Genomic DNA, 16,627 nt, shown 5'->3' with positions numbered 1-16,627 from the left:
ATCCAACTCCCGCACACACACTGTACCTCATCCAACTCCCCCACACACACTACCCCATCCAACTCCCCCACACACACTGTACCTCATCCAACTCCCCCATACACACTGTACCCCATCCAACTCCCCCCACACACACTGTACCCCATCCAACTCCCCCACACACACTGTACCTCATCCAACTCCCCCCACACACACTGTACCCCATCCAACTCCCCCACACACACTGTACCCCATCCAACTCCCCTCACACACACTGTACCCCATCCAACTCCCCCACACACACTGTACCCCATCCCACTCCCCCCACACACACTGCACCCCATCCAACTCCCCCAAACACACTGTACCCCATCCAACTCCCCCCACACACACTGTACCCCATCCAGCTCCCCCATACACACTGTACCCCATCCAACTCCCCCACACACACTGTACCTCATCCAACTCCCCGACACACACTGTTCCTCATCCATCTCCCTCGACACACACTGTACCCCGTCTAACTCCCCCACACACACTGTACCCCATCCAGCTCCCCCATACACACTGTTCCTCATCCATCTCCCCCGACACACACTGTACCCCGTCTAACTCCCCCACACACACTGTACCCCATCCAACTCCCCCCACACACACTGTTCCTCATCCAACTCCCCCCCACACACTCTGTACCCCATCCATCTCCCCCATACACACTGTACCTCATCCAACTCCCCCCACACACACAGTACCCCATCCAACTCCCCCCATACACACTGTACCCCATCCAACTCCCCCATACACACTGTACCCCATCCAACTCCCCCACACACTCTGTACCCCATCCAACTCCCCCACACACACTGTACCCCATCCAACTCCCCCATACACACTGTACCCCATCCAACTCCCCCACACACTCTGTACCCCATCCAACTCCCCCATACACACTGTACCTCATCCAACTCCCCCACTCACACTGTACCCCATCCAACTCCCCCCACACACACTGTACCTCATCCAACTCCCCCCACACACACTGTACCCCATCCAACTCCCCCCACACACACTGTACCCCATCCAACACCCCCATACACACTATACCCCATTCAACTCTCAACACAGGCCCTGTACCTCATCCAACATCCCCATACACACTGTACCTCATCCAACTCCCCCACACACACTGTACCCCATCCAACTCCCCCACACACACTGTACCTCATCCAACTCCCCCACACACACTGTACCCCATCCAACTCCCCCACACACACTGTACCCCATCCAACTCCCCCCATACACACTGTACCCCATCCAACTCCCCCCATACACACTGTACCCCATCCAACTCCCCCACACACACTGTACCCCATCCAACTCCCCCACACACACTGTACCTCATCCAACTCCCCCACACACACTGTACCTCATCCAACTCCCCCACGCACACTATACCTCATCCAACTCCTCCATACACACTGTACCCCATCCAGCTCCCCCCATACACACTGTACCTCATCCAACTCCCCCCACACACACTGTACCCCATCCAACTCCCCCCACACACACTGTACCTCATCCAACTCCCCCATACACACTGTACCCCATCCAACTCCCCCATACACACTGTACCCCATCCAACTCCCTCACACACACTGTACCCCATCCAACTCCCCCCACACACACTGTGCCCCATCCAACTCCCCGATACACTCTGTACCCCATCCAACTCCCCCATACACACTGTACCCCATCCAACTCCCCGATACACTCTGTACCCCATCCTACTCCCCCATACACACTGTACCCCATCCAACTCCCCAATACACACTGTACCCCATCCAACTCCCCCACACACACTGTACCCCATCCAACTCCGCGATACACTCTGTACCTCATCCAACTCCCCCACACACAGTATACACGATCCAACTCCCCCACACACACTGTACCCCATCCAACTCCCCCACACACTATCCACCATCCAACTCCCCCCATACTCACTGTACCCCATCCAACTCCCCCATACACACTGTACCCCATCCAACTCCCTCACACACACTGTAACCCATCCAACTCCCCCCACACACACTGTACCCCATCCAACTCCCTCACACACACTGTAACCCATCCAACTCCCCCCACACACACTGTACCCCATCCAACTCCCCCCACACACACTGTGCCCCATCCAGATCCCCCATGCACACTGTACCCCACCCAACTCCCCGATACACTCTGTACCCCATCCAACTCCCCCATACACACTGTACTCCATCCAACTCCCCGATACACTCTGTACCCCATCCTACTCCCCCATACACACTGTACCCCATCCAACACCCCCATACACACTGTACCCCATCCAACTCCCCCATACACACTGTACCCCATCCAACTCCCCCCATACACACTATACACGATCCAACTCCCCCACACACACTGTACCCCATCCAACTGCCCCACACACTGTCCCCCATCCAACTCCCCCCATACACACTGTACCTAATCCAACTCCCCCACACACACTGTACCCCATCCAACTCCCCCCATACACACTGTACCCCATCCAACTCCCCCATACACACTGTACCCCATCCAACTCCCGCACACACACTGTACCTCATCCAACTCCCCCACACACACTACCCCATCCAACTCCCCCACACACACTGTACCTCATCCAACTCCCCCATACACACTGTACCCCATCCAACTCCCCCCACACACACTGTACCCCATCCAACTCCCCCACACACACTGTACCTCATCCAACTCCCCCCACACACACTGTACCCCATCCAACTCCCCCACACACACTGTACCCCATCCAACTCCCCTCACACACACTGTACCCCATCCAACTCCCCTCACACACACTGTACCCCATCCAACTCCCCCAAACACACTGTACCCCATCCAACTCCCCCCACACACACTGTACCCCATCCAGCTCCCCCATACACACTGTACCCCATCCAACTCCCCCACACACACTGTACCTCATCCAACTCCCCGACACACACTGTTCCTCATCCATCTCCCTCGACACACACTGTACCCCGTCTAACTCCCCCACACACACTGTACCCCATCCAGCTCCCCCATACACACTGTTCCTCATCCATCTCCCCCGACACACACTGTACCCCGTCTAACTCCCCCACACACACTGTACCCCATCCAACTCCCCCCACACACACTGTTCCTCATCCAACTCCCCCCCACACACTCTGTACCCCATCCATCTCCCCCATACACACTGTACCTCATCCAACTCCCCCCACACACACAGTACCCCATCCAACTCCCCCCATACACACTGTACCCCATCCAACTCCCCCATACACACTGTACCCCATCCAACTCCCCCACACACTCTGTACCCCATCCAACTCCCCCACACACACTGTACCCCATCCAACTCCCCCATACACACTGTACCCCATCCAACTCCCCCACACACTCTGTACCCCATCCAACTCCCCCATACACACTGTACCTCATCCAACTCCCCCACTCACACTGTACCCCATCCAACTCCCCCCACACACACTGTACCTCATCCAACTCCCCCACTCACACTGTACCCCATCCAACTCCCCCACACACACTGTACCTCATCCAACTCCCCCATTCACACTGTACCCCATCCAACTCACCCACACACACTGTACCCCATCCAACTCCCCCCACACACCCTGTACCCCATCCAACTCACCCACTCACACTGTACCCCGTCTAACTCCCACACACACACTGTACCCTATCCAACTCCCCCATACACACAGTACCCCATCCAACTCCCCCATACACCCCGTACCCCATCCAGCTCCCCCATGCACCCTGTACCCCATCCAACTCCCCCACACACTCTGTACCCCATCCAACTCCCCCACACACTCTGTACCCCATCCAACTCCCCCACACACTCTGTACCCCATCCAACTCCCCCATACACACTGTACCCCATCCATCTCCCTTGACACACACTGTACCCCATCCCACTCCACCCACACACACTGTACCCCATCCAACTCCCCCATACACTCTGTACCCCATCCAACTCCTCCCACACACCCTGTACCCCATCCAACTCCCCCATACACACTATACCCCATCCAACTGCCCCACACACACTGTACCTCATCCAACTCCCCCACACACTCTGTACCCCATCCAACTCCCCCATACACACTGTACCCCATCCATCTCCCTCGACACACACTGTACCCCATCCCACTCCCCCCACACACACTGTACCCCATCCAACTCCCCCATACACCCTGTACCCCATCCAACTGCCCCACACACACTGTACCTCATCCAACTCCCCCACACACTCTGTCCCCCATCCAACTCCCCCACACACACTGTTCCTCATCCATCTCCCTCGACACACACTGTACCCCGTCTAACTCCCCCACACACACTGTACCCCATCCAACTCCCCCATACACAGTATCCCATCCAACTCCCCCATACACCCTGTACCCCATCCAACTCCCCCATACACCCTGTACCCCATCCAACTCCCCCACACACTCTGTACCCCATCCAACTCCCCCACACACTCTGTACCCCATCCAATCCCCCATACACACTGTACCCCATCCAACTCCCCCCACACACACTGTACCCCATCCAACTCCCCCACACACACTGTACCTCATCCAACTCCCCCCACACACACTGTACCCCATCCAACTTCCCCACACACACTGTACCCCATCCAACTCCCCCACACACACTGTACCTCATCCAACTCCCCCACGCACACTATACTTCATCCAACTCCTCCATACACACTGTACCTCATCCAACTCCCCCATACAACTGCACCCCATCCAACTCCCCCATACACACTGTACCCCATCCAACTCCCTCACACACACTGTACCCCATCCAACTCCCCCCACACACACTGTACCCCATCCATTCCCCCCACACACACTGTACCCCATCCAACTCCCCCCACACACACTGTGCCCCATCCAAATCCCCCATACACACTGTACCCCACCCAACTCCCCGATACACTCTGTACCCCATCCAACTCCCCCATACACACTGTACCCCATCCAACTCCCCGATACACTCTGTACCCCATCCTACTCCCCCATACACACTGTACCCCATCCAACACTCCCATACACACTGTACCCCATCCAACTCCCCCATACACACTGTACCCCATCCAACTCCCCGATACACTCTGTACCTCATCCAACTCCCCCACACACACTGTACACGATCCAACTCCCCCACACACACTGTCCCCCATCCAACTCCCCCCATACACACTGTACCTAATCCAACTCCCCCACACACACTGTACCCCATCCAACACCCCCCATACACACTGTACCCCATCCAACTCCCCCATACACACTGTACCCCATCCAACTCCCGCTCACACACTGTACCTCATCCAACTCCCCCACACACACTACCCCATCCAACTCCCCCACACACACTATACCTCATCCAACTCCCCCATACACACTGTACCCCATCCAACTCCCCCCACACACACTGTACCCCATCCAACTCCCCCACACACACTGTACCTCATCCAACTCCCCCCACACACACTGTACCCCATCCAACTCCCCCACACACACTGTACCCCATCCAACTCCCCTCACACACTCTGTACCCCATCCAACTCCCCCATACACACTGTACCCCATCCATCTCCCTTGACAAACACTGTACCCCATCCCACTCCCCCCACACACACTGTACCCCATCCAACTCCCCCATACACTCTGTACCCCATCCAACTCCCCCCACACACCCTGTACCCCATCCAACTCCCCCATACACACTATACCCCATCCAACTCCCCCACACACACTGTTCCTCATCCATCTCCCTCGACACACACTGTACCCCGTCTAACTCCCCCACACACACTGTACCCCATCCAACTCCCCCATACACACAGTACCCCATCCAACTCCCCCATACACCCTGTACCCCATCCAACTCCCCCATACACCCTGTACCCCATCCAACTCCCCCACACACTCTGTACCCCATCCAACTCCCCCACACACTCTGTACCCCATCATATCCCCCATACACACTGTACCCCATCCAACTCCCCCCACACACACTGTACCCCATGCAACTCCCCCACACACACTGTACCTCATCCAACTCCCCCCACACACACTGTACCCCATCCAACTTCCCCACACACACTGTACCCCATCCAACTCCCCCACACACACTGTACCTCATCCAACTCCCCCACGCACACTATACCTCATCCAACTCCTCCATACACACTGTACCTCATCCAACTCCCCCATACAACTGTACCCCATCCAACTCCCCCATACACACTGTACCCCATCCAACTCCCTCACACACACTGTACCCCATCCAACTCCCCCCACACACACTGTACCCCATCCAACTCCCCCCACACACACTGTACCCCATCCAACTCCCCCCACACACACTGTGCCCCATCCAAATCCCCCATACACACTGTACCCCACCCAACTCCCCGATACACTCTGTACCCCATCCAACTCCCCCATACACACTGTACCCCATCCAACTCCCCGATACACTCTGTACCCCATCCTACTCCCCCATACACACTGTACCCCATCCAACACTCCCATACACACTGTACCCCATCCAACTCCCCCATACACACTGTACCCCATCCAACTCCCCGATACACTCTGTACCTCATCCAACTCCCCCACACACACTGTACACGATCCAACTCCCCCACACACACTGTCCCCCATCCAACTCCCCCCATACACACTGTACCTAATCCAACTCCCCCACACACACTGTACCCCATCCAACACCCCCCATACACACTGTACCCCATCCAACTCTCCCATACACACTGTACCCCATCCAACTCCCGCACACACACTGTACCTCATCCAACTCCCCCACACACACTACCCCATCCAACTCCCCCACACACACTGTACCTCATCCAACTCCCCCATACACACTGTACCCCATCCAACTCCCCCCACACACACTGTACCCCATCCAACTCCCCCACACACACTGTACCTCATCCAACTCCCCCCACACACACTGTACCCCATCCAACTCCCCCACACACACTGTACCCCATCCAACTCCCCTCACACACACTGTACCCCATCCAACTCCCCCACACACACTGTACCCCATCCCACTCCCCCCACACACACTGTACCCCATCCAACTCCCCCATACACACTGTACCCCATCCAACTCCCCCCACACACACTGTACCCCATCCAACTCCCCCATACACACTGTACCCCATCCAACTCCCCCACACACACTGTACCTCATCCAACTCCCCGACACACACTGTTCCTCATCCATCTCCCTCGACACACACTGTACCCCGTCTAACTCCCCCACACACACTGTACCCCATCCAACTCCCCCATACACACTGTTCCTCATCCATCTCCCCCGACACACACTGTACCCCGTCTAACTCCCCCACACACACTGTACCCCATCCAACTCCCCCCACACACACTGTTCCTCATCCAACTCCCCCCCACACACTCTGTACCCCATCCAACTCCCCCCATACACACTGTACCCCATCCAACTCCCCCACATACACTGTACCCCATCCAACACCCCCACACACTCTGTACCCCATCCAACTCCCCCACACACACTGTACCCCATCCAACTCCCCCCACACACACAGTTCCCCATCCAACTCCCCCCATACACACTGTACCCCATCCAACTCCCCCATACACACTGTACCCCATCCAACTCCCCCACACACTCTGTACCCCATCCAATTCCCCCATACACACTGTACCTCATCCAACTCCCCCACTCATACTGTACCCCATCCAACTCCCCCCACACACACTGTACCTCATCCAACTCCCCCATTCACACTGTACCCCATCCAACTCACCCACACACACTGTACCCCATCCAACTCCCCCCACACACCCTGTACCCCATCCAACTCCCCCACTCACACTGTACCCCGTCTAACTCCCCCACACACACTGTACCCCATCCAACTCCCCCATACACACAGTACCCCATCCAACTCCCCCATACACCCTATACCCCATCCAACTCCCCCATACACCCTGTACCCCATCCAACTCCCCCATACACCCTGTACCCCATCCAACTCCCCCATACACCCTGTACCCCATCCAACTCCCCCACACACTCTGTACCCCATCCAACTCCCCCATACACATTGTACCCCATCCAACTCCCCCATACACACTGTACCCCATCCAACTCCCCCACAAACTCTGTACCCCATCCAACTCCCCCACACACTCTGTACCCCATCCAACTCCCCCACACACTCTGTACCCCATCCAACTCCCCCACACACTCTGTACCCCATCCAACTCCCCCACACACTCTGTACCCCATCCAACTCCCCCATACACACTGTACCCCATCCATCTCCCTCGACACACACTGTACCTCTTCCCACTCCCCCCACACACACTGTACCCCATCCAACTCCCCCATACACTCTGTACCCCATCCAACTCCCCCCACACACACTGTACCCCATCCAACTCCCCCATACACACTAAACCCCATCCAACTCCCCCACACACACTGTACCTCATCCAACTCCCCCACACACACTGTTCCTCATCCATCTCCCTCGACACACACTGTACCCCGTCTAACTCCCCCACACACACTGTACCCCATCCAACTCCCCCATACACACAGTACCCCATCCAACTCCCCCGTACACCCTGTACCCCATCCAACTCCCCCATACACACTGTACCCCATCCAACTCCCCCATACACACTGTACCCCATCAAACTCCCCCACACACTCTACCCCATCCAACTCCCCCACACACTCTGTACCCCATCCAACTCCCCCACACACTCTGTACCCCATCCAACTCCCCCACACACTCTGTACCCCATCCAACTCCCCCACACACTCTGTACCCCATCCAACTCCCCCATACACACTGTACCCCATCCAACTCCCCCACGCACACTGTTCCTCATCCAACTCCCCGATACACACTGTACCCCATCCATCTTTTGTTGCAGCAGCTTTTTCTGAAGCAGCGATAGTGCGAGCGAGGTGTCAGCTGGGAAGGTGAGTTTCAGTTTAAAATAACTTACCTTTTGTTTCGGCGCACAAGGGGACTGCTGGGTAAGTAAACCTATATATTCGGGCAGTGGCTAAACCCGAAACACTACACGTGTAGTGTCTCCCACCCATCCTCCTCCTCTAACCAAAAAAAAAGGACTCTTGTGTGGAGGGTTTGGTAAGGTAAGGTTTTCCTTTATTTATTTATTATTTTTTTTAATTCTCTGTTGTCAATTTAGAGCAGAGGGGATGGAAGCTCGGGCAGTTGCATGCTCCTCTTGCAGGATGTGGGAGGTGAGGGTCACCACTGGTGTCCCTGCTGACTTCACCTGTGAGAAGTGCACCCAACTCCAGCTCCTCGCAGACCGCGTGAGGGAACTGGAGCTGGAGCTGGATGAACTTCGGATCATTCAGGATGCTGAGGGGGTGATAGCGATCAGTTATAAGGAAGTAGTGACACCTAAGTTACAGGATAAAGGTAGCTGGGTGACCGTCAGGGGAGGGAAAGGGAATAGGCGCACAATGCAGGGATCCCCTGTGGCCGTTCCCCTCAATATTTCATATACCGTTTTGGATACGGTTGGGGGGGGGACCTACCAGAGGAAAGCCACAGTGGCCAGGTCTCTGGCACTGAGCCTGGCTCAGTGGCTCAGAAGGGAAGGGGGGAGAATAGGAGAGCGATAGTGATAGGAGATTCAATGGTTAGAGCAACAGACAGGAGATTCTGTAGTCGCGAACAAGACTCCCGGATGGAATGTTGCCTCCCGGGTGCCAGGGTCAGGGATGTCTCGGATCGAGTCTACAGGATTCTTAAGGGGGAGGGGGAGCAGCCAGAGGTCGTGGTACACATCGGTACCAATGACATAGCTAGGAAAAGGGATGAGGACCTGAAAAGCGAATATAGGGAGTTAGGTTGGAAGCTGAAAGGCAGGACGAGCAGAGTAGTAATCTCAGGATTGTTACCGGTGCCACGTGCTAGTGAGGCTAGAAACAGAGAGCGAGTGCAGCTGAACACGTGGCTACAGAACTGGTGTAGGAGGGAGGGCTTCAGATATGTGGATCATTGGGATACTTTCTGGGGAAGGCGGGACCTGTACAAGAAGGACGGGTTGCATCTGAACTGGAGGGGCACCAATATCCTGGGTGGGAGGTTGGCTAGAGCTCTTCGGGAGGGTTTAAACTAGTTTGGCAGGGGGATGGGAACCAGAGCCACGGATCAGTGGATGGGGTAGCTGTTGAACAGGCAGATACCGAGTGCAGAGAGTCTGTGAGGAAGGTTAGACAGTTGACAGGGCAAAGTTGCAGCCAGTATGATGGGTTGAAGTGTGTCTATTTTAACGCAAGAAGTGTCAGGAATAAGGGTGATGAACTTAGAGCATGGATCAGTACTTGGAGCTACGATGTTGTGGCCATTACAGAGACTTGGATATCTCAGGGGCAGGAATGGATGCTGGATGTTCCGGGGTTTAGATGTTTCAAAAGGAATAGGGAGGGAGGTAAAAGAGGTGGGGGAGTGGCATTGCTAATCAGGGATGGTATCACAGCTGCAGAAAGGGAGCTCGTCGAGGAGGGTTTGTCGACTGAGTCATTATGGGTGGATGTCAGAAACAGGAAAGGAGCAGTCACTTTGTTGGGAGTTTCCTATAGACCCCCCAATAGCAACAGAGACATGGAGGAACAGATTGGGAGGCAGATTTTGGAAAGGTGCTGAAGTAACAGGGTTGTTGTCATGGGTGACTTCAACTTCCCTAATATTGATTGGAACCTCCTTAGTGCATATAGTTTGGATGGAGCAGTTTTTGTCAGGTGTGTCCAGGAAGGTTTCCTGACTCAATATGTAGATAGGCCGACTAGAGGGGAGACTATGTTGGACTTGGTGCTTGGCAACGAACCAGGCCAGGTGGCAGATCTCTCGGTGGGAGAGCATTTCGGTGATAGTGATCACAACTCCCTGACCTTTACTATAGTCATGGAGAGGGACAGGAGCAGACGGGATGGGAAAATATTTAATTGGGGGAGGGGGAATTACAATGCTATTAGGCAGGAACTGGGGAGCATAAAATGGGAACAGATGTTCTCAGGGAAATGCACGACAGAAATGTGGAGGTTGTTTAGGGAGCACTTGCTGCGACTGCTGGATAGGTTTGTCCCGATGAGGCAGGGAAGGGATGGTGGGGTGAAGGAACCTTGGATGACAAGAGATGTGGAACAGCAAGTCAAGAGGAAGAAGGAAGCTTACTTAAGGTTGAGGAAGCAAGGATCAGACAGGGATCTAGAGGGTTACAAGGTAGCCAGGAAGGAACTGAAGAATGGACCTAGGAGAGCTAGAAGGGGACATGAAAAAGTCTTGGCGGGTAGGATTAAGGAAAATCCCAGGGCGTTCTACACTTATGTGAGGAACAAGAGGATGGCCAGAGTGAGGGTAGGGCCGATCAGGGATAGTGGAGGGAACTTGTGCCTGGAGTCGGAGGAGGTAGGGGAGGTCCTAAATGAATACTTTGCTTCAGTATTCACTAGTGAGAGGGACCTGGTCGTTTGTGAGGACAGCGTGGAACAGGCTGATATGCTCGAACAGGTAGAGGTTAAGAGGGAGGATGTGCTGGAAATTTTGAATGATATGAGGACAGATAAGTCCCCGGGGCCAGACGGGATATACCCAAGGATATTACGGGAAGCGAGGGAAGAGATTGCTGCGCCTTTGGTAATGATCTTTGCATCTTCACTGTCCACTGGAGTAGTACCGGATGATTGGAGGGTGGCAAATGTTCCCTTGTTCAAGAAAGGGAATAGGGATAACCCTGGGAATTATAGACCAGTCAGTCTTACGTCGGTAGTGGGCAAATTATTGGAGAGGATTCTGAGAGACAGGATTTATGATTATTTGGAAAAGCATGGTTTGATTAGAGACAGTCAGCATGGCTTTGTGAGGGGCAGGTCATGCCTCACAAGCCTTATTGAATTCTTTGAAGATGTGACAATACACATTGATGAAGGAAGAGCAGTGGATGTGGTGTGTATGGAATTTAGCAAGGCATTCCCCATGGTAGGCTCATTCAGAAAGTAAGGAGGCATGGGATACAGGGAAGGTTTGCTGTCTGGATACAGAATTGGCTGGCCCATAGAAGACAGAGGGTGGTAGTAGATGGAAAGTATTCAGCATGGAGCTCGGTGACCAGTGATGTTCCACAGGGATCTGTTCTGAGACCTCTGCTCTTTGTGATTTTTATAAATGACTTGGATGAGGAAGTGGAAGGCTGGGTTAGCAAGTTTGCCGATGACACGAAGGTTGCTGGAGTTGTGGATAGTGTGGAAGGCTGTTGTCGGTTGCAACGGGACATTGACAGGATGCAGAGCTGGGCTGAGAAGTGGCAGATGGCGTTCAACCTGGAAAAGTGTGAAGTGATTCATTTTGGAAGGTCGAATTTGAATGCGGAATACAGGCTTAAAGACAGGATTCTTGGTAGTGTGGAGGAACAGAGGGATCATGGGGTCCATGTCCATGGATCGCTCAAAGTTGCCACCCAAGTTGATAGGGTTGTTAAAGCGTATGGTGTGTTGGCTTTCATTCACAGAGGGATTGAGTTTAAGAGCCGCGAGGTTATGCTGCAGCTCTATAAGTCCCTGGTTAGACCACACTTGGAATATTGTGTTCAGTTCTCGTTGCCTCATTATAGGAAGGATGTGGAAGCTTTAGAGAGGGTGCAGAGGAGATTTACCAGGATGCTGCCTGGACTGGAGGGCATGTCCTACGAAGAAAGGTTGAGGGAGCTCGGGCTTTTCTCATTGGAGCGAAGAAGGATGAGAGTTGACTTGATCGAGGGGTACAAGATGATGAGAGGCATAGATAGAGTGGATAGCTAGAGACTTTTTCCCAGGGTGGAAAGGGCTATCACCAGGGGGCGTAATTTTAAGGTGATTGGAGGAAGGTTTCGGGGAGATGTCAGAGGTAGGTTCTTTACACAGAGAGTGGTGGGTGCGTGGAATGCACTGCCAGCGGTGGTAGTAGAAGCAGATACATTAGGGACATTTAAGCGACTCTTGGATAGGTACATGGATGATAGTAGAATGAAGGGTAGGTAGTTAGTTTGATCTTAGAGTAGGTTAATAGGTTCGGCACAACATCGTGGGCCGAAGGGCCTGTACTGTGCTGTACTGTTCTATGTTCTATGTTAACTCCCCCACACATATCCTGTACCCCATCCAACACCCGGTTCCCCACCATCTGTACCCCATCCAATTGCCCCCTCACACACTATACTCTTTCTAACTCCCCCCACACAATGTACCACATCCAACTGCCCCCCCCACCCACACAAAATGTACAGCATCCAAATCCCCCCACACACACTGTACCCCATCCAGCTCCCCCACCTCTGACATTTTCCCATTGAACTCCCTGCCCCCCCCAACTGTATCCCATCCATCTTCCCCCTCATACAAACACTTTACCCCATCCAACTCCCCCACATACACACTGTACCCCATCCAATTCCCCCATAAACACTTTACCCCATCCAACTCCCCGTCTCCCACCATCTGTACCCCATCCAATTGCCCCCCCACACACTGTACTCTTTCTATCTCCCCTCACGCACTGCACCACATCCAACTGCCCCCGCCACCCACGCACAAAGTACCCCATCCAACTCCTCCCCCCCAATGCACATTGTACCCCATCCAACTCCCCACTGTGTTTTCTGTGGACGGGGTACAGTGTGTTAGTGGCAGGTCTATTCCAGTTTGGAGTTGGTCTGCAGTCCAGTGTGGATTGTGTGCCAGTGGTGAGGTTCTCTGCCATTGGCAGTTGATCATGCCAGTACGGGGTCTGTTTCAGTGGGGTGGATCTGTGCCAGTTTGTCTAGGCGGCGGCGGGGTGGGGGTGGGTGCGGGCAGGGGTCTGTTCTCGTGGGGTGTGTCTGCAGTGGCAGGAAGTTCTGTGCCATTAGGTGGGTCTGTCCCTGTGGAGGGGTTGGGTTTCAGTGGGGTGGGCGGGTGTCTGTTGCAGTGGAGTTGGTCTGATCCAGTTGAGCTCTGTGCCAGTGAGGGTTGTGTGTCTCTGGTGTGGTCTGTTCCAGTGGGGAGGGAGAGGTCTGTGGCAGTGGGGACTCTGTGTCTTCTAATGGGAGGGGTCTGTTCCAGGGTGGCGGTTCTGTTCGGGGCTTCTGTTCCAGTGGAGGGGGGGTGGGTGGTCTGTTTCCACAGGGGTGGGGTGAGGGTATCTGTTCCCGCAGGCGGGGGGAAGGGGTTGGAAGCGGTGGGGGGGGCGGGAGGGGGTTCGGTTCCCGGTTTGGGGGGGGTCTGTTGCCGGGGGGGTCTGGTCTGTTCCTACGGGGTGGGTGGGGTGCGGGGTTCGGTTTGGGGGGGTGGTCTGTTCCCGGGGGGGTCTGTTCCTACGGGGGGGGGGGGGGTCTGTTCCCGGAGGGGGGGGTTGTTGGGGGGGGTGGTGGGGGTGAGTTTGGTGCTGCTGTCTCTGGATTGCTGTAATTTTGCTGCTGCTGATTGTCTGGATTGTGTTTCACAGACACTGTGAGAAACAGGAAGAAAGTGAAGGAAATGTTGAAGCAAACGGGAACAATTTTGAAGGAAAAGAAGAAGAAGCTGGTGAATGGAGTGAATAAGGGAGAGGAAGCAAATAACGGTGCGTTGACCCTGGAGTAACTGTCTCTAAACCAAATGAGGGGTCACAGACTCTTATGGAAAGTTTCCACATTCACAGCAATAGTTAAGCCACATTTTCATACTCCAGGCAATTTCTGGATTGTCATCGAGTCATTTGCAGCACAGAAGGAGGCCATTTGACCCATCGAGGTCATGCAGGCTCTACACGGAACAATCCAGTCCGTCCAACTCACCCACTCAATCTCTGTAGCCCTGAAAGTTTATTTCTCTCAGGTTCCCATTCAACGTGCTCTTGAAGTTATTTCTTGTCTCCGTTTCCACCACCCTCGTGGGCAGCAAGTTCCAGGTCATTACCAGCTGCTGTGTAAGAAGGTTCTTTCTCACATTCCCCCTGTATCTAAATGTAATATCTCCAAATTTGCAAATGACACAAAACTGGGTGGGAGGGTGAGTTGTGAGGAGGATGCAGAGAGGCTTCAGGGTGATTTGCACAAGTTGAGTGAGTGGGCTAATGCATGGTAGATGCAGTATAATGTGGATAAATGTGAGGTTATCCACTTTGGTAGCAAAAACAGGAAGGCAGATTATTATCTGAACGGCTATAAACTGAGAGAGGGGAATATGCAGTGAGACCAGTCGCTGAAGGTAAACGTGCAGGTGCAACAGGCGATAAAAAGGGCAAGTGGTATGTTGGCCTTCATAGCGAGAGGATTCGTGTACAGGAGCAGGGATGTCTTGCTGCAATTATACAGGGCCTTGGTGAGGCCACACCTGGAATATTTTGTGCAGTTTTGGTCTCCTTATCTGAGGAAGGATGTTCTTGCTATCGAGAGAGTGCAGCGAAGGTTTACCTGACTGATTCCTGGGATGCTGGGACTGACATATGAGGAGAGATTGAGTCGGTTAGGATTATATTTGCCGGAGTTCAGAAGAGTGAGGGGGGATCTCATAGAAAACTATAAAATTCTAACAGGACTTGACAGGGTAGGTGCAGGAAGGATATTTCTGTTGGTGGGGGAGTCCTGAACCAGGGGTCATAGTCTAAGGATACGGGGTAAACCATTCAGGACTGAGATGAGGAGAAATTTCTTCACCCAGAGAGTGGTGAGCCTGTGGAATTCGCTACCACAGAAAGCAGTTGAGGCCAAAACATTGTATGTTTTCAAGAAGGAGTTAGATATAGCTCTTGGGTCTAAAGGGATCAAAGGGTATGGGGCGAAAGCTGGAACAGGTTACTGAGTTGGATGTTCGGCCATGATCATAATGAATGGCGGAGCAGGCTCGAAGGGCCGAATGGCCTACTCCTGCTCCTATTTTTTATGTTTCTATGCATCTCTTGCCCAAAACCTTCACTCTGTGTTGCCTAGTTCTTGCCTAGTTAATGAGAACAGTTTTTCCTTGTCTAACTTGTCTGAACCTGTTATAATCTTGTCGACTTCTATCAAATCTCCTCTGAATCTCCTTTGCTCCAAGGAGAACAAACCCAGTTTCTCCAATCTTACCTTGTAACTAAAATCCTCCGTCCCTGGAACCAGTCTGGTAAATCTCCTCTGCACCCTCTCTGGGACATTTACATCCTTCCTGAAGTGTGGTGACCAAAATTGGATGCAATACTCCAGTTGGGGATGGTGACCATAACGCTGTAAGATTTAAGGTAGTTATGGAAAAGGACAAAGAGGGACCGAAACTAAAGGTACTGAATTGGGGGACGGCCCTTGAGGAGTATAGAAAGTGAAGGGGGGTACTTAAAAAAGTAATTAGGAGAGCAAAGAGGGGACATGAAAAAACATTGGCGGGCAAGATAAAGGAAAACCCCAAGGCGTTTTATAAGTATATTAAGGGCAAAAGGATAACCAAGGAAAGGGGAGGGCCCAAAGTGGCAATGTGTATGTGGAGCCGGAGGACATAGGTGCGGTTT

The 16,627-nt window shown here is 53.6% G+C and overlaps 1 protein-coding gene across 1 annotated transcript in view; it reads left to right on the top strand.

Annotated features, from left to right (window-relative positions):
- LOC137376373 (probable carboxypeptidase X1) overlaps positions 1-16,627 on the top strand; it is a 97,150-nt gene that overhangs the window by 69,293 nt on the left and 11,230 nt on the right. The window contains exon 2 of the mRNA XM_068044807.1: positions 14,612-14,728. Within this exon, the coding sequence (XP_067900908.1) occupies positions 14,612-14,728 (117 nt within the window). The remainder of the gene's footprint in view (positions 1-14,611; positions 14,729-16,627) is intronic.

This window comes from Heterodontus francisci, chromosome 1, assembly GCF_036365525.1.
Source record: "Heterodontus francisci isolate sHetFra1 chromosome 1, sHetFra1.hap1, whole genome shotgun sequence".
Classification (NCBI taxonomy): domain Eukaryota; kingdom Metazoa; phylum Chordata; class Chondrichthyes; order Heterodontiformes; family Heterodontidae; genus Heterodontus; species Heterodontus francisci.
Note: the sequence above shows the minus strand (reverse complement) of the source record. Positions and strands in the feature narration are given on the sequence as shown.